Raw genomic sequence first — 25,009 nt, forward strand, 5'->3', positions numbered from 1 at the left:
AGGCTGCCTTCATTGTGTTGGAAGTGTCAATGCTAGAATTTCTCTAAAATGCATCTTAGCAAGAACTATCGGGACCTTTCAAAAGTCATTTACCAGGAACTTATTCCATGAAAAACAGAAATGTCTGGAAATTAATATGGAAAGATGTTTTTCAGAGCATTATACAATGGCAAAAAAAAAAAAAGGAGGAAAGGGATGAGCAACATTTGGGGAATGAGTAAATACAGTAAAATGTCACATAATCCCTAAGACAGTGTTTTGGAATAACAGTTACTAGAGAAAATGCTGATGAAATGTTATAAAAACAGGATCTACAACTCAATAAACACTGACACAATTTGGTGAAAAGAAATAAGAGTATTAAATAAGAATAAAAGAGAAGAAAGGAGACAGAAGAAAGTAAAAAAGGAAGTAGGGGGAAGAAGGGAGAAAGGAAAGAAAGAAGAAGACAAAGGGAGAAAGGAAAGGACAAGAATAACAAAAAGATGTCTGGGTAGGGAACCACACAGATGTTCCTAGTGATTATCTTTGTGTTGTAAGACATCCTGTTATTTTTATTTTCTCCAATAATTCTATACTTTTGTAAATTCTCCACTGTGACCATATGTTATTTTTATAACCAGGAAAACATGATTATTTTTTAAAAGACTCTTAAGGATAGAAAATCTATCATGCTGTATCCCTATCAGTTCCAAAAAGAACTGGACCCTGAGAATATCTGCAGACAGGGAGAGTTAAAATAATGAGAGGTTGGCTATACGTCCAGGATGCCAAACCAATGGGTTAGCTTCATTAATTTGAGGAGTAAAGTTTGTTTTTGCTTCCTGGAGACCCATCACTGTGGTTAATATGAAGGCAAAGTCCAATAAATGCCATATTGTCAAAATTTCTGGAAATGATCTAAAGGTTAACAGAGGTATTTCTTTGGTCCTACCTATCCTGACAGGGATGCTGAAATCCTATTGTGGTCCTGATAAATCTTTGCTGCTACAGGAAAAAATGTCCTGCACACGCCCAAAATGTGACATACTTTGGTTTTCTTCCTGTCTTTAGTAAATGTGAAACAATTTCAGTGGGATTACTTTACATCTTTTAAAAATGATCTAATGAAAATACTTATTTTTCCCAGGGTCAATTTTCAAGCTTAAAGATATTCCAAACTTTGTCCTTCTTCACCTACCCATTGTTTTGAGCCTGCTTACTAACATTCCCATTCAAATGTTAAGGGAAAGGAAATCTGGAGTATTTTTCCTGGTCTACTAAAAATCGTATTTGGGGAAAGAGGTTAATAAAGATACACCAACTGAAATTGAGAAATTGTTTGCGAAAACAAAATTTGTTTTAAAGTTTGGAGAGTGGAGGTTGAATCTAATTAAATACACCCAAGCATCTTGTATATCATGCTGGATGTAACCTGGAATAGCAGCTTAACAAAAGTTGTTGGCTGAATTGTTTCTTTTATCTATGCTATTCTTCCCATGATGTGAATTCATAAATAGGAGGTAATTAGAATGCATTATAGCACAGATCACATCTACCAACTGACAAATTCTGGTCACCTTTAGGTAATATTTCACCCAGTAAGCCAGTTGAGTTGACAAAACAAAAAGGTCTTTCTTCTTTAATAAGTTAAAGAAAACAAATAAACTGCTTCATATAAATGCACACCTGTCATTAGGATTAAAAAAATCAGTGGTGGCATCTGGGCTAGCCATTTTACATATATTTTTACTAGTTACCTGTTTTGTGTACCATTAAGCTATAATCAGAATTGTTACTATCTGTTATTAGGAGGCTATATTTTAGTTTGTCCTCGGCCAAATGACATGTTTTTAACTGTTACAAAACCCACAATAATGTTCATCATTTACCAATTTCAAAGAGCATAGCCCTATTTTTAAATCTAAACCTATTTTAACTTCTATCATTTGTATATAATTTACATCGAGCTGCTTGCTACTTTATGAAATGCTATCCCATTTCACATAGGTAACTCTGAGTTAGAAGGATCTAAGAAAGAATTCCCTGAGCCCAGATCTGCAGCTGACCTCAGCTTTTCTATAAAGTTTAGAAGGATGTGATAGCAGAGCTGGCAATATTTTCTTGAGTTCTTAATTTTTAAATTTCACATTCAAAAGAAATGGCAGTGGCCTTTGCACAGATCATTTCTTTTGACAAAACGGAAATGGGAAGAGACTCATAACTATTTTTAAAACCTCCCCAGTATGGTACACCGTGACATGTGATCAATGGATCCTCATGCTTTGATATGTTACAGCGGGAACTTTCAGAAATGACTTACTGGGTTGTACATCTGATTGAACAACTGCTCAGCTTGCTACATTGCAAAGTTGGGGAGGCATTGAAGCACAGACAGGGAAAGAAGGAAAGATCCAGAAAAACAGCATTAGCTCAACAAATCCAGTGCATTTGCACAGACAAACTGGTCGTTAAAAAAGAAGAAATTTCAGTTTCTAAACATTCCACGGTGAAAGTGAGAGGCTCTAGGGAAATAAAAATGTTGACTTTGGCTCCTAAAAAAGAATAGCTGGAATAAGAAATTTAAGGTTTGTGTTACTTTCCCTTTCTCAAGTTAAATAACCCATGAAATAAAGAAAGCTGTCCACTTTTGATGATACATGAAGTGCTGGCCTCTAGCAATGAATCAGAAGAAGTACTTTTGGCCAAGCCTGCAATTTATTACCTGAACTTCAAAGATGGTAATAATAAAAGATTAATTAAATCTTATCATTGAATTTATAGCTCTTTTTTTTTATATTAACACAAGCCTGAAGTTTCTATTCAGTCTAACTTTAGGAAAATATAGATCAGCAAACAGCAGGTTAGCAATAGCAAATATCAGTAAGCAAGACATTACAGGATTAACAGTAAATGGGAGAAGAAAAAATTAAGTCACCAGGAAGAATAAAGGGAACCAAAATACAGTATTATCCATTTCCCATTACCAACTTGTACTGTTAGTTCATAATTAACAAAAAATATAATTTTTAGTGACTATCCTATTATGTTCCAAGTGCTTCAGAATTTGTAATGCTCTCCAGTCTTTTTTGTGTAGAAGATTTAAATTTTGGTGGATTTAAATGTACTGAATATTATTTTAAATATCACTCCCTGGTTCTATTTCTTAAATACCTGCATCATTAACCTGGGGCTCAACGTCAAGGTGTAGAAGATGAAATATTGTAAGAAATTTCACTTTGCTTTACGCTGAGACATGTATGTGCCTTTAAAGAGCCTGAATTTTTTATTTGTTCAACTTTGATGAAGTAAATGGTAATCTTGCCCTGGTTAAAAAAACACCCACTCTCCTCAAAGATGATATTAATTGGAAAATTACCAAATACCACAAATTATAATGTTTTGAATCATTCTTAATTGATTTCTAGACATACAAGGTAAACTTACTTCTACATATTGAACACCATATATTCTTGAAAGACAAAACTACCCACTTGTCACTAATCAGGTTCTTCTCAACCCCTGGGTGTCTATTTAAGATTAATGAACACACTAATTTGTAAAGCATGCTCATAACTAGTTGTTGTATGTTATGTGGTTAATACCATCTTATCAGCCTCACAAATATCAGTAAAACTTTCCTCACACATGAATATCTGATGTGTGAATATCTGTTTTTAAGAGGTGAGATGCAGTGTGTAAGGACTAATTCCTTTTCTGCCTATAACCATTTTTCATCATGAAGGATTTGGAGACTTAAATTAACAGTACAGTAAAGGATTAAAAGTAACTATGCATGTGAATGTTCTCCATAAACTTTTATGTAAAAACTCACCTTACCAATGTCAAGAATTGTTCATAAGACGAAAATAAATTTAAATCACAATTTGGATGCCACTGTAATTGGCAGACAAGGTTTCTGTTCAGCTAAACACATCTACAACGTTGTGTACATTTTATGGCAAAAATACCTGGACTCTCACAAATCTTGAGCAAAATTCTATTGGGAATTCATGGTTTATTTATGACATAATAAAACTATTATGTTTTCAGCTTTCATTTAGTAACCCTTTATATTTTATTCACAAGTCACATACCCTTTTATTTAAAAGGAGGCCCAGACACTCCTTAAGCTTTTATAGCTGCTTATTTTTCCATGAGTAAATGATGTGTTTATATGTATATTCACATACTGTTGGCTTATATTTTCAAATATTTCATGTAGATCTCAATTCTTTTTAAGGTGATGGGCACTTGAGGTTTTTATGGAACTATTTATTAGCAGAAATTAAAGACTACTAGGAAAAGTATTTTAAACTTTTGAATTTAGTTAATGCTAGAGAGCCAAGAATAACAAAATAGCATCTGCAGGTTAGGTATGAAAATATTTAAATTATAATTACTTTATTTAATCTCACTGTACTATGCATTTAGGAGATAGTATAAGCAAACATTATTTATACACTTAGAAATAAGTTATCTTTTCATAAATTAAATAGGTCCTTTACAGCAAGACAACCATATTTGTTACTTTAATCCTGGTGATGTGACAGAAGGTTAAAATATTGTCAGGAATAATGCTAAAATGTTTACAGAATTTGCTATATGAACTTCAGCACACCATGTCTACCTGAGAGTTTAAGAAAACCACATGCTGTGAGTGATACTTTGGGCAAATCAGAGCTACCTTGAAGGAAACTAAATTGAAATGCTTAGATAGATGTTCTCTTATTAAACTAGTCAAGTCACATACAAGGAAACTGTATCATTATGTGAACCTCTTCCTTTTTAATTACTGGAGAGTTTTAAATTCCACAGGTGATTTACACTAAAAGGGAGCATGTCGAGTATGTATCTGCAGAATTAATATGTGCAGTGGCCTCATCTCCATAAGGGCTACAAAGAGTTCATGAGGTGTGTTTCATGGCCAGAACCTAATTGAGGTCCTCCTTCTTCAAGACTCAGCACAATGCAACTGAGGTAAGCTAATGCAAAGCAACTTAATGAAGTTCTCTCTCAGTATCTTAAAGCCTGCCTTGTGATCACAAAACTGTTCATTAAATTAAAAGTACCTTTCATGGGCTCATTTCTTGATATGTACATGCATGTATAACATATTACAGCACACATTCATTATATGTGTCAAGAATGTATTATCATACACCCAATGCATAAATAGACAACTCAATTGTTACTTAAGCACCCTCAAATGGGCAAATTAAATTCTTATATTTATTGTTCAAGATGGCTGCTTAACTAGATACTACTTGAAAAAAAGTGAGATGCTGAGTGGATTGGAAAGCAGATTATGCAATACAGAGATCTTCTTGCTGTTTTGTTATAGAGGGATTTGATCTCCATATTTATCTTTAGAAAGGAGACTTTACTAGTGTGAAATTTCTCAGGACAATTTCCTAAAATTCCATGGTAAACTGAACATTTCAGTTATGTATTGTATCGTACAAAATAGTATATTCAATTTTTATATATTCAGAATAATTTCTCCACAGATATATGATGCTTTAGCATCCTTATCATCCACATCATGTATTTTCATAACTTTATCAAATAAATCCCCATTCCAGTGTGCTATACATTATATATAATCAAACGTTATTATATGCTTTGATTATTTAGATTCTTATCACCTCTTTTGAATAAGTGTATAAGCTGTCAAAGGGAAACAAAATGCTTAAACTCATAAAGTTATGAGTTTTATGTGGACAATGAGTGCAGACGTACCAAACAACACAGGGAAAAAGTCAAAGGAACAATGCATGACTGGAAATGTACTCCACAAAAATGTCCAGTTCAGAGAAAACATGTTAATGCTACAATGTAAAGATGCTGTTTTCTTTTCCAAAGTCTTCTACATTCAACAAGCTTTCTAAGACATTAAGGTCATTTTTGGTTAAGTATAAAGAGTCATCCCACAGATAGTCTAGAGATTTTGACTATTTGGGCAGACTTTTAGAAATTTATATTGTCAGGTAAACTTTTACAAAGTTCTAATACAATAATTGGCCTACTTCTGAAAGTGGTAAAAGTTTATCAATATAAATGGGGCCCCTGGATTCTTTGATTTGTTACAAACATTTCCATTTATCTTTTTTAAAGTTGAGATTTCCCCAGTGAGTAACAGCTTGTTTTTATAATATTTTTTTACTTCCATTACTATTTTAATCTATTTTTCAAGTTTTTTTCAGACAGGAAACCTAAGATATTTTTTTTTTAGGTTCACTAACCAATTTGATGCAGACTTCTTAAGCTAAGAGTGCCTAATTCTCTTATCAGCAGACAGCAAAAGATAAGGGGTTTGTTTCTTTGCAAAATATCTCTTCCTTTTCCATTTTATATATTCATAACGAGCATTTATTTTCTTGGACTTCACTTACCTTTTTTAACTGTGCTTCCAATTTGCTACATTCTTCTTTCTTTTGTTCAATGGCTATTTCCAGAGATTTTAATTTGGAGTCCCTTTTCAGTCCTGCTGAGGCTAATGAAGATGCATGTTCCTTGAGGTCAATTAAACTAGACTGAAAGGAAAGAACACTAGTGAGTAAAACACTACAATTTCTACTAGTCTTCAATTTGAATACATTGATTCTATGCATAGCAATAAAGTGTGCATTAGACAGAAAGGGTAAATATAGTCTTACTAAGGTAACAATAGCTGGCTCTGGCCAGGAAATTAAAATTGGCCAGCTTACAGAACTGAGCAGGATCTAACTGCAATAGAATCAAATGTGACCAAATGGTGTGGTCAGTAAATGCATGTTTCACATCTCAAAGTCATGCTAATGATGTAAGTCCCAAGGTGGTCTTTACATGTCATGGCAAAACAGATACCCTGAACCTTCCATTTACATTTATTGCTGTCAAATCGTGCAGACGCTAAGACAAATATGAAAGAAAATACTGATTTTAATGCCTTTCCCTCCCAAAGGACAAATCAAATATAAAAGAAGCATCCTGTTTTTATCAAATTCCATTTCTTTAACAGAAAAATAACCAATGGTTTTTAAAATATCTTCTGTAGAATCACAGATAAAATTATTTTAAAATTTAGAGCAGACTTTATGTCCCAAGCCTTTAAAAATCCAAATTCAACAGATATAATGAAACCCCAACTCAGACATGGCTTTACCTAAGTTGTTCCACTCATCAGTCATGCCCAGAAACCAAGAGCTCTCCTAGACAGTCTGAATTCTAAAAAGTAAGGAAGTAAATACTTGCATATATCATGGAACATAATTCTGCTGAGCTACAAAGGCATATCTATCACCAAACATGAAACACAGTTAGCAAAATCTAACTATGTGACTAAAATATTTAGGTTTTACCCAAAATCAGGCCTTGTGTGTTTCCATTTTGGCCATTTGCAGCACCTAGAAAGACACTAAGCACACAGGGGCCATTTAGTAAATGATGTTACCTAAAATTTGTGTCAGAGCTGCTTCCTGGACCTTGGAATAACCTCGTTAATAAAGACACCACCTCCATCACTCAGCAAACAACCTAACTCCTAACAACCCTCTGAAGGACAGGTTAGCCACTCTCATTTTTCGGTCAAGAAACTGAGGCTCACATGAACTGAGCACCTTCTCTGAGGTTTGTGCTCTATTAAAGGAAGATACAGGTCCCAAACCCAGAATTCTGACTCCAATTTCAATGCTCTTCATCATACCACTCCCACAGAAATAATAAAGGACTTTGCAAGCCAGGCATTTTGCCATGGTGAAGGTGATTATCACCTTAACTAAATTGTAAGCTGACAACAATTATATGTTGTTTTTCTTTATACACTTTAAATTTCCAGGTCTGATAGCTTTATGTATCAACTTGGCTAGGCTATAGTCCCCAGTTATTCAATCAAACACTAATCTAGGTGTTGCTTTGGAGGTACTTTATAGATGGGAGTACCACCTACCATCAGTTGACTTTAAGTAAAGGATATTATTTTCCAAATCTGGGTGAGCCTGATCCTACCAGTTGTAAGGCCTTAAGAGCAGGACTGAGATTTCCCTGAGAAGGAAGAAATCCACCTGTGGACTGTTGTGCCAATTCCTGTCTGGAGTGTTTCCAGCCTGCCCTTTCTGATGGCCTGCCCTATGAATTTCAGACTTGCCCCCATAACTATATAAGCCAATTTCTTGCAATAAATTTCTTAATGTGGTTAAATTTCTTAATGCAGTTCTGTTTTTCTGGTGGAACCTTGACTGACACACCTATCTCAGTGGCAGGCACATTACTATACAGGAACAATAAATGTTTGCTGAAATGCCTGTCTGAAATCATATAATGTAGGCATTGTTTACAAAATTATTTTCATTTAAAGCTATGCTCCACCATGTCATCAAGAGCTCTTTATACAAACACACACACACACACACACACACACACACACACACACACATTGACTTCAAGGTGCAAACCCATTAATAACACTTATAATCAGTTATTCAAATTGCAAATGAGGTCAAATCTTCTGTGCCTTCTGACACATACCAACTACATTCATTACAGATCCCCCAAGTTAGATTTAGCACTGAAATAGTAGGAATAGTAGGATTTATACTCTTTATTTTTGTATCAAAGAAATAATATCCTCTGTAAAATAAAACAAAAACAAAAACAACCTAGTGTGCTTATTTTAGGGAAAATGAATTTTGTTTCTATTACTTATCAATTCTTCCCCTCTTGGATTACTCATTGAGACAGTACTTTCATTTGTATAGAATTATCAAAACCCAAGGGATGAGGTAACAATGTGGGGCTGAAAAATGGACAAGTAGGCAGTGATATAGTACAAAAAGGTGAAAGGATCTGTAACAGCCAAAAGGAGATGGACATTTCCTGTGGACAAAAATAAGTATGGAGGGGCCAATTGTGGACAATGGCACATATCTCCGAGTTTTGGAGACTGGAAAAAACACCATGCATTACTGCTCCTCAAAATTTTCCATCAAAGTATCCCTAAGTAAACTAAAAGAGTTACAAGTATCCCTCCAAGCATGGGGAAGATAGCCCAAAGCATCCTCTCCATAACCCCCAAGCAAGAAATTTCTTTAAAGTATATTGTTTTACTTTAAAAATGTGGCTACAATTTTTATTCTGTATCCATGTTTCTCTAGCATGAAAATATTGTTTTAAGTCATTTACCATAATGTAAAATTGATATTCCAGAAGAGTAGCCACATTTAACCTACACTTTGTGTCCAGCATGGTACCGTATCTCCTAACCTGGAAGTATTGAGTGATCCTTTTGGGAAGCACAGATGAATGTAGAGTACCCAACACAAAGATTAGTATATAACAGGCCCTCAATAAAGTGGATATGTTGTTATTATTATTGATATTGTTGTTACCCCAAGCAAAAGATCCTGGGACATTGAAAAAATATAAAATAAGCCACACAAATGTGGTTAAGACAACAAGAAACCTTTCAAGGAGCTACATTGTACACAGAGCAGAGAAGAGAAGCATAGGGCATCCTGCTGAAGGGAATTACAGTAAATATTTTCCTTTGAATTCAGGCAGTTTTGCAAAGGAAACTATGTCCCCAAAGTCTTCACACAGCCCCTCAAACAAACTCTTTAGTCTCTTGAGGCTCCCATGAATGGGACTATCAGCATAGTTCATTTGTTTTTCCAGACTCACCTCTTTTTCAGTCAGTTCAGCTTGTAAAGCATTGACCTTCTCTTTCAGGTCTTTGTTCTCTTTTCGGAAAGATTCTATTTCTTCCAATCTTTCTCGATCATCTCTCTCCCGCTGTTCTTTCAAACGCTCAATTATTCTCTCCTTTGAGACAAGTGTTAAAAAAGAGGAAGTGAGAAACCATCAGTGTGTGTGTGCTGAGGCATGCTACAAAAGGAAATGGGAGGCAATAAATGTAAGAAATGCTCTATATGAATCAACACATGCAAGATAGTCTAAATTGGGTTTGTTATGCACATATAACAGCATTTGGGAAAGACAATCAATATGGCTTTTGGCTTACTAATAAAATTTAGCATCACAGAGTTGCAAGGGACTTTAATGTTCAAGCTCTGAGGCTGTTTTGGTTCATGGCAGTACTTGGAAAATTCTAAAAGCAGTTCCAGAAGATGGAGGTTTAGGCACCATGACTCTAGACTTACTAAAGCCTTCAAAGGACAAGTGGAAGAAGCGAAACTAACTTCTTGGTTCAACCCTCTTTGCTTGGCTTTTCCATTTGATATCAAAAAAACTTCCTTGGTTTCTGAAGACTCTTCTCTGGCTAGAAAGGGGATCTGAGTGGAGCAAGATCTAGGCCCTCTAGGGGTCTGAACTCATGCTGAGAACCAGAGACAAAATAAAGAATGAGCTCACTGTTGTATAAGTGATTTTATAATATGCCTGGAAATGTTCATTTTCCTCCACATTTTTTCAATGTCTTCTTGGCAATCAGTAGAGACTCCCAAAATATTGCTTGAATTTGACAAAGCTCAAACAGCAGCTTTCCCTTACTGAAAGCTTACTACATGCTAGGCACTGTGAAGTGCCCTTCTCCATCTAGGCATCATCACAACTGTGGGGTCTGAACCCCCCGTGCTACTAGTAACAGTGTAGTAGTGAGAAACTCAGACCAAGGACCAGCTAATTCATCCAAGGTGACCCAGCGCATAAACAGAAGGCACACCCTGGCATTCAGGGCTCTCTGAGTCTTAGCCATGTCCATAAGACCACAATGCCACAAACATATGCATAGTGTCATTTAAGAAGATCTGAGCACCTTGCTGCTCTTGACTTATATACTGAAAACACTACTCTGGTAGACATGTTTTCCAAAAATTTGGAAACTTAACAATATCAGAACAAGAACCTTATTCTTTTTAAGTAAAATTCCATTTGGGCAAGATTGAGTTAGATTTCTGAAATTTGTTTCAAATTATCCAACACATATCTGAACTTTCTTTTGGATGGCAATTCTTTTTTTTTTTTAATTTAAATTCAAGTTAGATAATATACAGTATAGTCTTGGCTTCAGGGGTAGAACCCAGTGATTCATCTCTTAATATGACACCCAATGTTCATCCCTAAAAGTGCCCTCCTTAATGCCTCCATCACCCATTTAACCCATCCCCCACTCCCCCTCCAGCAACCCTCAGTTTGTCCTCTGTATTTAAGAGTCTCTTATGGTTTGCCTCCCTCTCTGTTTTTATCTTATTTTTCCTTCCCTTCCCTATGTTCATCTGTTGAGTTTCTCAAATTCCACATACAAGTGAAATCATATGATATCTGTCTTTCTCTGACTTATTTCTCTTAGCATGATACACTCTAGTTCCAACCACGTTGTTGCAAATGACAAAATTGCATTCTTTTCATTGCCAACTAGTATTCCATTGTGTGTGTGTGTGTGTGTGTGTGTGTGTGCGCAACACACACACACACGCATACACACACCACAACTTCTTTATCCATTCATCAGTCAATGGACATTAGAGGTCTTTCCACACTTTGGCTATTGTTGATAGAGCTGTTATCATTGGGGTGCATGTGCCCCTTCAAATCAGCATTTTTGTATCGTTTAGATAAACTCTTAATAGTGCAATTGCTGGGTCATAGGGTAGTTCTATTTTTTTATTTTTTGAGGAACCTCCATACTGTTTTCCAGAGTGGTTGCACCAGTTTGCATTCCTGCCAACAGTGCAAAAGTGTTCACCCTATTTCCACATCCTTGCCAACATCTGTCGTTTCTTGAGTTGTTGATTTTAGCCATTTTGACAGGTGTAAGGTGGTATCTCATTGTGGTTTTGATTTCTATTTCCCATTTGAAAATGAATGGTGTTGAGCATCTTTTCATGTGTCTGCCACCCATCTGCATGTCTTCTTTGGAAAAGCACCTATTGATGTCTTCTGCCCACTTATTCACTGGATTATTTGTTTTTGAGGTGTTGAGTTGGTAGTTATTTATAGATTTTTGGATATAACCCTTTATCTGTTATGTCACTTGCAAATATCTTCTCCCATTCCATCGGGTGCCTTTTAGTTTTGTTGATTGTTTCCGTTGCTGTGCAGAAGCTTTTTTTCTTGAGGAGATCCCAATAGTTCATTTTTGCTTTTATTTACCTTGCTTCCAGAGACATGTTAAGTAAGAAGTTGCTGCGGCCAAGGTCAAAGAGGTTACTGCCTATTTTCTCCTGCAGGATTTTGATGACTTCGTGTCTCACATTTAGGTATTTCATCCATTTTGAGTTTATTGTTGTGTATGGTATAAGAAAGTGTCTAGGCTCATTCCTCTGCATGTCGCTGTCCAGTTTTCCCAGTGCCATTTGCTTAAGAGACTATCTTGTTTCCATTGGATACTCTTTCCTGCTTTGTCAAAGATTAGTTGGCCATATGTTTGTGGGTCCATTTCTGGGTTCTCTATTCTATTCCACTGATCTGTGTGTCTGATTTTGTGCCAGCACCATACCATCTTGATAATTACAGTTTTGTAATACAGCTTAAAGTCTGGAATTGTGATGCCTTCAGCTGTGGTTTTCTTTTTCAACATTACTTTGGCTATTTGGGGTCTTTTGAGGTTCAATACAAATTTTAGGCTTGTTTGTTCTAGCTATGTGAAGAATGCTGGTGTTACTTTGATAGAGATTGCACTGAATGTATAGATTGGGTAGTATGGACATTTTAACATTATTTGTTCTTTCAATCCATGAGCATGGAATGCTTTTCCATTTGTTTGTGTCTTCTTCAATTTCTTTCATAAGCTTTCTATAGTTTTCAGTGTACAGAACATTTACCTCTTTGGTTAGGTTTATTCCTAGGTATTTTATGGTTTTTGGTGCAATTTTAAATGGAATAAATTCCTTGGTATCACTTTCTGCTGATTCATTATTGTGTATAGAAATGCAATGGATTTCTGTACATTGACTTTATTTCCTGCGACTTTGCAGAATTCATGGATCAACTCTAGCAGTTTTTTGGTGAAGTCTTTCAGGTTTCCCATGTAGAGTATCATGTCATCTGTGAAGAGTTAAAGTTTGACTTCTTTCTTGCCAATTTGAATGCCTTTTATTTCATTTTGTTGTCTGACTGCTAAGGCTAGGACGTCCAGTACTATGTTGAATGATGGTAGTGAGACTGGACATCCCTGTCATGTTCCTGATATTAGGAAGAAAGCTCTAAATTTTTCCCCATCAAGGATGATATTAGCTGTGGGCCTTTCGTATATGGCCTTTATGAAGTTGAGGAATATTTCTTCTATGCTTACTTTCTTGAAGATTTTTATCAAGAAAGGAAATTGAATCAGTTATCAAAAATCTCCCAACAAATAAGAGTCTTGGGCCAGATGGCTTGCCAGGGGAATTCTACCAGCCATTTAAAGCAGAGTTAATATCTATGCTTCTCAAACTGTTCAAAAAAAATAGAAATGGAACAGAAACTTCCAAACTCATTCCATGAAGCCAGCATTACCTTGATTCCAAAACCAGACAAAGACCCCACTAAAAAGGAAAATTACGGGCCATTATCCCCGATGAACCTGGATGCAAAAATTCTCAACAAGATACTACTAAATCGAATTCAACAGTACATTAGAAGAATTATTCACCATGATCACCAGGACTCATTCCTGGGCAGCAGGGCTGGTTCAATATTCATAAATCAATCAATGTGATATGCCACATTAATAAAAGAAAGGATAAGAACCATATGATCCTTTCAATAGATGTAGAAAAAGCATTTGACAAAATACAGCATCCTTTCTGGATAGTGATCCTTAAAAAATACTGGTGCAACAGCTACTTTTAAGGATCCTGATATTATCTTTTATATGCTTATGAGTACATAGTACAAGACAAGGCCTGATACATAAGACAATGTAAAACAGTATGTGGTGCAGAGGGAAGTTAGTTTGAACACTTAGCCTGTGATTTAAGGTCCCCCAGGGAAGCAACTGTTCTACCCCAATGACAATAATTTATGTACTTAATGCTTTCAAGGAAAAAAAGAAGTATCATTATTGTTTTTCAATTAGTTAAAAACACTTTAAAATGAAGTATATTATTACAACAGTGGGGGTGGAAACAGAACAAATCAGTCTACTAATTGCCTACATTTGTTTCTTCTTGATTCCAGTTATAGTCCTATTTCACTCTGTCTGTGACACTGGTGAGTGGATAATTATGGATCTACAAAAGACACTGGCCTCAGTGCACAGGAAGTCTCTTAAGGGCTTTTAAAAATTTCGGCAACTGAGCCCTTACTGCCTTATGCCTACACTTACTGCAAAAGCATCACAAATGGTCACCCAGCTACCAGGCCCTCTCCATCCCATCATTTCCACCATATGGGATGTTGGAGTGACATTTTTTTAAAGTCCCAAACTGACTATGTCACTTCACTATTTGGAAGCCTTCACAGGAATCACTCCTGCCGGATTATATGGCGTTTATTCCCACTCGGCACCCTTCATGTGGTTTTACTGCATGTCCGTTCCTCCCAGCCCAGCTTTCCAAAGAAGGCACTCAACTCCTGTGAGTCTTTTAACCCATGGCTGGGCAAACTGTCTGGCATGCTGGAGGCACGAATAAGAAGTCAAATTAGGGATCATCTTAGCTTCAAAGGAAGGGAAATAAAATTAAGTATACGTGTTAACATCCAGAAGGTGTCAGAGTCATTTGGTAAGTAGGTTGATTCACTCTAACCACTTTTACTATTGACTGGGCATTGATGACAAAAAAAATCAGCAAGCACTATAATGTTTTTAAGTGTTATTGATGATTCAATACTACGAAATATTTCTCCGTCAATCACAAAACTAATTTAACTGTCAGCCACGCAGGGCCAGATGTCAAAAACATGTGTTAAAAGGCCCTAATATGCCATGATCTACTTGATTAACAACTAACTTGCAGAAATTCCAACAATGTGTTCTTGTTTTAGTCTTATTTGCATTGGCAAGTGTTCCTTGTGCACTCATCTGGCTCTGCACGAATCTAATCTATTTGTGCTTTATCACTGAGCGGGAACTGAATTGCAGTGGCCTCCGGCTCTGTTATCTGCCTTTCTCAACTGCTTATCTGCTATATGGCTACAGCAAACTTGGCGAGACCAGCTTTATAAATACTGTGGGTTCCGTCTCTTGAGCTTCTGTGTGTCAATCCTAGAACTATGTCATACTCAATCTTAACTTGCTAAATGGCATTATTTTTTTGCACTGTGAATATGTATATAAGTTCCTGGAAACTAAAAGGAATAACACACTTCCCAGAATGTCACAACCCAAGTGGAATGGTGAATAGTGCCTAATAGGTTCTATTTATCAGCCAAATGACAGCAAATAATTAGATGCTCTATGAGTCCAAAAGTTTTAATTAATCATTTTATTTTTTGTACCATCTTGTTCCAGGGGGTCTGTTCAATTAAATGTGGATAAAACTGAATGAACCTTGTGAGGGAAGGGCCAATAAAGGTGATTGTGATGTTGTCAAAAGCACAATTATCAGGTTTGAATTTCAGTCCCATTCCATCACCCATGAGCTGAGTGGCCCTGGGTTAGTCCAGGGGAGACAACAAAGTCCCAACCAAGGGCCAACTTAGATTAGAAGTGGTTTCCTGGAGTACTGGGTTCAGAAGTTAGCATAGGCCATGCCATGGTCTGTCCATGACATAGCCCCAGGACCCAGAAATGGGGAATGGTGCTGCACCTGTCCAAAATTTTCATCTCTGGGCAAGTCATTTCACCTCATTGAGCCAATTTCCCATCTTTAAAATGGAAGAGGATGGGTTTGGTATTTCTTAAGGTGTGGTCACCTGACCACTTTCATCAGAATCACTGGGCATGCTTGTAAAAATCATAGGTTCCTTGGCCCCAGAGCAAAGCAACTGAATCAGAATCACTAGGAAATGGGACCCAGGAAACTGTTATTTGAAGAAGCTCCCAATTGGATGTCATAGGTAAGTGATGAATCACTGGGTTCTACTCCTGAAGCCAAGACTGCATGGTATGTTAACTGACTTGAGAATTAAAAAAGAAGAAGAAGAAGAAGAAGAAGAAGAAGAAGAAGAAGAAGAGGAAGAAGAAGAAGAAGAACCCTAGATGATAAGAATATTTGGATACAAAAGTTCGATACCCACTGGGATAAATACTTGAAAGGAATCTACTATTCTTCGACCCATGACAGAGAACCTTGACAGTTCCTATCCAATGTTTTTATCTGTGCTTATCAAATACACTAATATCCTGATTTTAGCACCTTTTAAAAATTCCCTCCATATAAATTGATCTGTGTTTGCTTGTATTCTTCAATACTGTGAAAATCTACAAGTCAGATGCAAATAAGGTTTGAAAACTAAGAGCTCACAGGCCAAAGCTGGCCCACATCATATTTGACTTGAGCATCATAATACTTTAATGTATTATATGAACTTGAATGATCTGAGGCAAGTCAAAGACTCCGCAGCTTGCCACAGTTGCCAGCAATTCTTACTGTCTCACACCAAACCCTCTTCCCTCATTTTTGTTCCCTATCTCGCCCTTCAAGGTATCTAACTACTCAACTCCTCATGTATTGCCCAAATCAGATTTCATGTACTTCAGATTCTGGATCAGCAGACTGATTAATTATTATCAAGGTAGTTCCACAGACAATGGAACTTAGAGGTCAGCAAATTTTGAAAATAAGGCACTAAGAGAAGAGGCTTGCCCCACGGGAGGCAATAACTCTCAAGTGGTGGCATGGGTTTGGGGGGGGTCAGACTCCCACAGACCTCAGCCTTCCTTGCAGTCATCCCCTTCTTCTCAAAGGAGGTGCTTAGATAAAAAGAGTAGTTTCAGATTTGGAAATTGTTTCGGGATTTAAACTAGAATAAATCTAATCTTAATAGGGCCAGTGGAAAAAATGATAAAATCCTGCCAAGAATCCACGATATGAAAAAATTATATGGTATATGTTTATGTAAAGTTACAGAAAGAAATTGAGAGGTAGTAATGGACTGACATCCTATTACTCAAAACTGCAAACAGAATACATAATCATTAATAGTTTTAAGACCAATTCACTCATTCAAATGTTTTACAAACAAAATTACTACAGTTTTGGTAATAAATTCTTGAAAATATTAAAAAGAATATTTTCCCTGAAAAATCATCTTATTTATTCTTGTAAGTTTTCAAATTAAATCTGTATAATTTAATATTATAAATGTGACAATGTTATAATTTCTATCTAGCCATAAAAAGAATTAGATCTTTTTAGCTTCTCTATTTTTTTATATACTGCAGAGGCTCTCAGACTCGAGTGTACATCACAATGATTCAAGGAACTTCCTAAAATACAGAATCCCAAGCCCTTTCAAGGTTCTAATTTAGTAAGTATAGATGGAACCTAATAATTTAGATTTTCAACAGGCAACTCCTGGTGATTCTGAAGCAGAAGTCAAAGAAGGCTTCTTTAAAATACATGGCTTAAAAAACCTGTGGCCATTTAAACTAATGCCTCCCATTACACAAATCTGAGGTACTGAGAAAGGCAGTTACCTGCCAAGGTCATCCAGTAAGTTAGTGGCAGGGCTGAGACTGGCTCCTAGGTCTCCTTCCACTTGACCTTATTACATCAGTTTATAGACTATGATAATGCGGAATATAGAAGACAGGCAGTCTAGCTCTCAAAGTCCACATCCCTGACTACTGTGCAATACAGCTTCTCAGGAAGCTGAACTCCCATAAGGAGATGAATTAAATCTCCAGGAAGTAAAGAACATTCTAGGCTAGGTAATTGGGTATGAAAAGGGTCTGAGGCAGGAGGGAACATAGTGGACTTGAACATTTAGAAGGCCAGCATAGCTAGAATACAAAGAATGAGGAAAGAGAGATGGGGATGAGGCTGGAAAAGAAGGAAGGAAGGGAAGAAGGAAGGGAGGGAGGATACAAGGGAGAAAAGGAAAGAGGAAAGAAGGATGGGAAGGAGAGAAGAGTAAGGCAGGCAGAGAGGTAGATGACCAGGTATGAGCCAGATCAGATGAAGCGACGGACTATATAGGCCAGGTTAAGGATTTCATTTTTTACCATCCTAAGAAAAGTAACAAGCTAGTGAAGGTTTTCAAGCTGGGCCAAATGTGATGTAATCAGGTTTGCATTTCAAGGATCTCCTGGCTTATTTAATGTGCCAAGTCTACTGAGGAGGGCTAACATGGCAGTGGGAGGTCCAGCTGGGACTGGGGGTAGTGAGAGCACATAGAGAAAGGCAGGCACATTTAAATACATTTAGATCACTTCCTCCCAACCACCCCCATTATTCAGCCCAAGCTCACCTTTTCTGACAAAGCCTCTTCTAGTGTTGCTAGCGCAGTATCCGTGTTACTAGAATCTGTCTGCAAGGACTTTACTCTGTCTTTCAGATTGGTTAGTTGCTTGTCTTTATCCCTAAGCTGTTCTTGCAAGTTTTCAATCTGAAAATAAAAATTAACCATATTTAATGCATATTTTATTACATATCCAAGGACAACATTCCTGAAGTGGACCTGTTTTAAAAAATAGACCAAGGTTATTGACACTGTCATCATTACAAGGTTACACTGACTTAGAATCAAGGCCATCTTGATGAGTCCTTCATTCTTCCATAATTCAACTTTGTATTCAAATGGCAATACAGATAAGCAGACTACCTCTATGTATACAGATGCAAGGCCTTCAGATATGTAAGCACTATTATTCCTATCCCTCCCACCAGACCTTTAAGTCTGAAGTCCATAACCTAATCTTCGTACAGTGTATCAGGGAATACATATGCAGGATTTTTTCATTCAATGAAAAGACTAGTATTGGGTGTCCATTCTGCATTAAGCACCAGAATAATATAAGGCAGGACCTATGTTGTCGTCATTCACTCACTCCTGTATTCAGTATTAAACTTTGTGATATGCTAAACGTTGTCAAGTGGCTGTTTCAAAGTAACCACATGAAAAGCCAACCAGGTTATCATCAGTAGACCGTTAATGGGAAGAACTTGTGATATAAATCAAATGTAACAAGTACTACACACTCTATTTGGCAACTAAATCATGTGCTGGCAACCAACCAGCCACTTTTATCCACTATCTGCAGCCTGAAATAAACACGCTAAATGGCTGATTATAACGCCTGCCCATGAGCAGCAGCAAGGACCTTTCCTGGGCATTGCATACATTATCATTCATGTTTTTATTCTCTGCTTTCAAACCATGTATTTCTTATCTAAGGATTAAAAAAAAACACTGTACAAACAATTTATTCATATTAAGGGTTTTAAAGTGACAAGTAAAGCAGTACAACTCTAAGATAAGTCCATTCAAAATATTTGTACTCTGCACCCAGGCTTTCGCACGAAATCATTCCAAATGCATGTTTAACAGTGTGTGACTTAAACAAATTTTTGGATTATTTGATTCATTCAGCATAAATCTGGAATAAGATACAAATAATGACAGAAGTTGCAGCAACAAGGAGGAGGAGAAGAGGGTGACAGTGGGAGTGGCCGTGGTAGTAGCATCAAAATATCTCTGAATGCAAAAACATTGACCTTGCTGACGCTCAACTGGCAGGACACAGGACTTGGCTAATTTTTCCAATGGCTACAATCTATTTGAATGAACAGAAATGGACTTTTACCCCTCCCTCCCTCTCTCCCTTCCTTCCTTCCTTCATCTTCCCTCTCTCCCTACTTCTTTCCTTTTTTTTCCCCACCAATATATCTTTTCAATAAGACATGTTTTCTGCCTTGAGACAGACATCCTGGAAACTCAAGTTATAGGTCAAATAATTAGTCTCTCTTTCATCAAAATGCAATGTATTCCTGCCCACTGTGAGAATTCACTGTCCTTCCATGGAAAACACAGGAACTCAAAGGCATAATCATCTGCAGTCAAAACAAAGGTTTCCTCCATTCCAGACAAGTGTTCATGTGGTTACACAATTCCATAAATAAATATATGGGTGAATAAGAATATGGATAGTTACATGTCAGGATGATACTCGTTATGTAAAAGAAGCTAACAGCTGAGAAGACTGACTCTATGAGGAGACTGTGTGTTATTATTTTGAGTATGCCCATACCCACAGATACATCTGTGTACATGAAAATGTGTAAATCCATGGTGGTCCTAAACAAACTAATTAGGCACCCCCTGTCACTCTGGGAGACAGTGCCCTGGACAGGACAGAGGACACCTTCCCTCAGGGCATCAGCCCTGGGGCAGTGGTAGGCACTGATTTCAAGGGACTTTGGGTACTGGAAATTGAGGCTGTAAGCCTGTGAGAGACTCCCTGGGGTCTCCCCAAATCACTGAGAGGACTGAAGAGGATTAGGGCTGGGGTCCTACCAGTATGCAGGTAATATAATAGCACTTGGTATTTTATGGTTCTTGATAATAGCCATCCTAATGGGTAAAAGATGGTGTCTCATTGTAGTTTTGATTTTCATTTCCCTAATGACTAATAATGTTGAGTGATCTTTCCATGTGCTTACTGGCCATCTGTATATCTTCTTGGGAGAAATGCCTATTCAAACGCTTTTGCCCATTTTTGAATCACATTTGATTTTTGTTGTCGAGTTTTAGGTATTCTCTGTATATTCTGCATATAAATCCCTTAACACATATAATTTACAAATGTTCCCTCCAATTCTGTGGGTTGCCTTTTCACTCTGCTGATAATTCTTTTGATGCATAAATCTCCCCCTTAGTACTGCTTTCTCTACATTCCATATGTTTTGGTACATTGCACTTTTGATTTCATTCGTCTTTAAGAATTTTTTCACTTCTTTTGTGATTTGTTTTGATTCATTCGTTGTTTTTTTTAATATGAAATTTATTGTCAAATTGGTTTCCATACAACACCCAGTGCTCATCCCAACAGGTGCCCTCCTCAATGCCCATCACCCACCCCCTCTCCTTCCCACCCCCCATCAACCCTCAGTTTATTCTCAGTTTTTAAGAGTCTCTTATGGTTTGGCTCTCTCCCTCTCTTTTTTTTTTTCCCTTCAATTCATTCATTGTTAACGAGTGTATTGTTTGGGGCACCTGGGTGGCTTAGTTGGTTGAGCGTCCAACTCTTGATTTTGGCTCAGGTCATGATCCCAGGGTCGTGGAATCAAGCCCTGTGTCGGCCTCCACACTGAGCGTGAAGGCTGCTTAAGCTTTTCTCTCTCTCTCTCTCTCTCCCTCTGCCCCTCTCCCTTGCTCACATTGTCTAAATAAATAAATAAATAAATAAATAAATAAATGATAAATGTTGTTTAATTTCTATAACTTAGCAAATCTTCCAGTTTTTCTGTTACTGATTTCTAACTTCATCCTCTTGTGGTTGGAGAAAATAGTCTGTATGACATGTATCTTTTGAAAATATATTGAGACTCAATCTGGGGATGAATATGGGGAATGCCCCATGTGCACTTGAGAAAATTACACATGCTGTCATTGTTGGGTACAGTATTCTGAATATGTCTGTTAGATCTTGTTGATTTATTGTGTTAAGTCCTCTATTTCCCTACATATCTTCTCTCTGGTTGTTTTATTATTAAGAGTGGGGTAATGGTGTCCCCAACGATTATTGCAAAACTGTCTTTTTCCTCCTTCAGGTCTGTCACCTTTTGCTTCACATATTTTGATGGCCTGTCATTAGGTTCATACATGCCTATATATGTCATATCTTCTGATAGTATTGAAACTTTAATTAATTTATAATGCCTTTGTCTCTTGTAAACTTTTCTCTTTCCATTACTACTTGCAAAGGACATATTTCTCCTTGCTTTCACTTTCAATCTATTTGTGTCTTTGGATCTAAAGTGAGTCTTTCATAGATAGCATATAGTTGTATCATGTTGAGGGTGGGCTGTTTTTATGATTGTTTGATCTTAATCCATTCTGTCAATCTCTGTCTCTCAATTAGAGACTTTAATCCATTTAAAGTAATTATTGAAAAGGGGGAATTTATATCTGTCATTTTGTTATTTGTTTCTTGCATACCTGATAATGTTTTTTGTTCATTTCCTGCAGTGCTGTCTTCTTTTGTACTTAGTTGACTTCTTTGTACTGAAATTATTGAATTTTATTATCGTTTTGTGTGTGTGCGTGTGTGTGTGTTCTACACCTATTTTCTTTGTGACTACCGTGGGTATCACATGTAACATCCAAAATTTATAACACTTAACACTTTGAATTTATACTAGTTTAGTTTCAATAACATACAAAAACTCGACTCTTTTACAGCTCCATCTCCACCCCTTTTGGTTGCTGATGTCACAAAATTATATCTTTATACATGGTGTACTCACAAAAATAAACTAATGATTCTTTTTAATGCATTAGTCTCTTACATTACATAGAAAATTAAACATAAAGTTACAAACCAAAGTTACAATGATACTAGCTTTTAGACTAATAGTTTCTTAAAATATATTAGTCTCAGGGGCGCCTGGGTGGCTCAGTAGGTTGAGCGTTGGACTTTGGCTCAGGTCATGATCTCACAGTTCATGAGTGCAAGCCCCACATCAGGCTCGCAGCTATCAGCCCAGAGTTGGCTTCAGATCCTCGGTCCTCCTCTCTCTGCCCCTCCCCTATTTGCCCTCTCTCAGAAACAAATAAAACATTTAAAATAATAATAATAAAATAAATCGTTCTCTTAGATCATGTGGAAAACAGAAAGTGGAGTTACAATCCGTTGTTACAATAATAGTAGCTTTTATATTTGCCCATGTATTGCCTTTATTGAAATATTTGTTTCTTACATGGCTTTGAGTTACCATCTAGTGTCCTTTCATTTCACCCTGCATGACTCTCTTGAGCACTTCTTGTAAGTCAGTTCCAGTGGTAACAAACTTCTAAGCTTTTGTTTATTTGGGAGTATCTTAATTTTTCCCTCACTCTTGAAGAACAGTTTTGCTGAATATATGATTCTTGGTTAACAGTTTTTTTTATCATTTAATTATATCAACCCACTGTCTTCTGGCCTCCAAAGTTTCTGATCAGACAACTGCTTATAAACTTATTTAGGATCCCTTGCAAATGACAAGTCACTTCTCTCTTGATGCTTTCAAGTAAGTATATCTTTGTCTCTGGATTTCAAAAGTTTGGTTATAATGTGTCTTGGTGTGGGTCCCTTTGCATTCATTTTTCTGAGAGTTTATTGAGCTTCCTGGATGTTCATATTCATGTCTTAAATCAAATTTGCAAAGTATCAGCCATTATTTCTTCAAAAATTTCCTTTGCCCCTTTATCTCTCTCCTTTCTAGGACTCCCCTAATGTGTGTGTTGGTCCACTTGATGATGTCCCAGAGGCCCCTCAGATTCTGCTTAATTTTCTTCAATATTTTTTTTGTTTCAAGTTCATTGGTTCTTCTGCCTACTCAAAGCTGCCTTTGAATGCTTCTAGTGAATTTTTCATTTCAGTTATTATACTTTTTCATCTCCAGAATTTCCTTTTGGGTTCCTCTGAGGTTTTCTATCTTTTCATTGATATTTCCATTTTGTTCATACATTGTTTTCTCTATTTCCCCCACATCTCCCATTAGTTCTTTCAGAGTGTTGTTTTAAGATCTTTGTCTAGAGGCACCTGGGTGGCTCAGTTGGTTAAGTGTCCGACTTTGGCTCAGGTCATGATCTCACGGCTTGTGAGTTCAAGCCCCATGTCGGGCTCTGTGCTGATAGCTCAGAGCCTGGAGCCTGCTTCATGTTCTGTGTCTCCCTCTCTCTCTCTGCCCCTCCCCTGCTCATGCTGTCTCTCTCTGTCTCTCAAAAATAAATAAACATTAAAAAAAAATTTTAATCTTTGTCTAGTAGATCTGCCATCAAGTCTTCTCACGATCAGTTTCTGTTCATTTTTTCCCCTTTAAATAGATCGTACTTTCCCGCTTTCTGCATGCCTTGTGATTTTTGCTGTTGTTGAAAACTAGATGTTTGAAACTCACAGTGTGGTACTCTGGAAATCAGCTTCTCTCCATATCCCAGGGTTTGCTGTTTTTGTTATTGTTGTCGTTTACTGTTTCTTATTTTGTGTTTGTTGCTGTCATTGTTGCTGTTGTTGTTGGCTATTTCTGTGCCAAAGATCAGTCTGAGATATAAATATAAGGTCTTCTTAGGTCTTTTCTGAGCCTGTGTCTTTTCCTGGGTATGTGTCCTCACTTTCTAATTTTCCTTATATATGAGCTTGTTCATGAATGTCCTAGTCCTCAATGTATGGCTCTCAAAAGAGAAAATGGAGAGGGAAAAAGACTGCCAGCCTAAGTCTCCTGAAAGTCACTTCAGCAGAAGGGGAGGGGCTTGCACCAATGTGGGGAGGTGTAACAACAATGGCTGCTGACTCTGACTGCATCTCTGATCAGAAGCAACAATCAATGATCAGAACACAGTTCCTTGATATTTGGAAGGCAGGTTTCTTTTTATTCACCCTGGCTCCTGCAAGCTGTGTGTAGGTTGCTCTAGGCACACATGTTTAGCTGCCTGCCACTTGGCTGAAGGGTGGGAAATGGTTAGCTTCTACTGTGTTAAGAGCTAACATTGACCCAAATTAACTGCATTTTACCATCTAAGCCTTCCCTGGAAGTTGTAAGCCTTTAGTGGACTACAGACTTCCAAAATAGTTACATTAGACAGGTTCTGCCGGTTCAATTGTTGTCTAGATGGAGAGACAAATTCCTGGTGCCTTCTACTCCTCCATCTTCCCAAAATCCTTCTCCAGAAATACCCTTTACATAACACCAAAGAAAAGGCAACACTGGTTGCTAAACAGGATCCACTACACAATGGATTTAAATACAAAGATTTAAATCAACCCATTGTATGGGTTTCTATTGCTACACAAAATATTACCACAAACTTTGCAGGTTAAAACAATATGAATGTATTGTCCCACAATCTATACACCAGAAGTCCAAATGCGGTGTAATTGGTTTCTCTGCCTAAGGTCTCAGAAAGTAGATATCAAAAGGTCGATCAGGATGAGTTCTCATCTGGAACTTGGGGTCCTCTTTCAAGACCATTCAGATTGTTGGCATTATTCAGTTCACTGCTAGCTATTAGTTAGAAGTTGTTCTTA

The 25,009-nt window shown here is 37.0% G+C and overlaps 1 protein-coding gene across 13 annotated transcripts in view; it reads right to left on the reverse strand.

Annotated features, from left to right (window-relative positions):
* The window catches only part of ERC2 (ELKS/RAB6-interacting/CAST family member 2), a 923,107-nt gene that overhangs the window by 473,926 nt on the left and 424,172 nt on the right, over nucleotides 1-25,009 (reverse strand). For 7 of the 13 annotated variants that reach the window (XM_043587674.1, XM_043587678.1, XM_043587676.1 and 4 more), the window contains 3 exons: nucleotides 18,253-18,390; nucleotides 9,640-9,780; nucleotides 6,375-6,515 (listed from right to left, as the gene is read on the reverse strand). In XM_043587674.1, coding sequence (XP_043443609.1) covers nucleotides 6,375-6,515; nucleotides 9,640-9,780; nucleotides 18,253-18,390 — 420 coding nt within the window. Of the gene's footprint in view, nucleotides 1-2,302; nucleotides 2,339-6,374; nucleotides 6,516-9,639; nucleotides 9,781-18,252; nucleotides 18,391-25,009 lie in introns of all 13 variants that reach the window. The other 6 variants (XM_043587670.1, XM_043587672.1, XM_043587668.1 and 3 more) reach the window with 1 other exon arrangement.

Source organism: Prionailurus bengalensis, chromosome A2 (assembly GCF_016509475.1).
Source record: "Prionailurus bengalensis isolate Pbe53 chromosome A2, Fcat_Pben_1.1_paternal_pri, whole genome shotgun sequence".
NCBI lineage: Eukaryota > Metazoa > Chordata > Mammalia > Carnivora > Felidae > Prionailurus > Prionailurus bengalensis.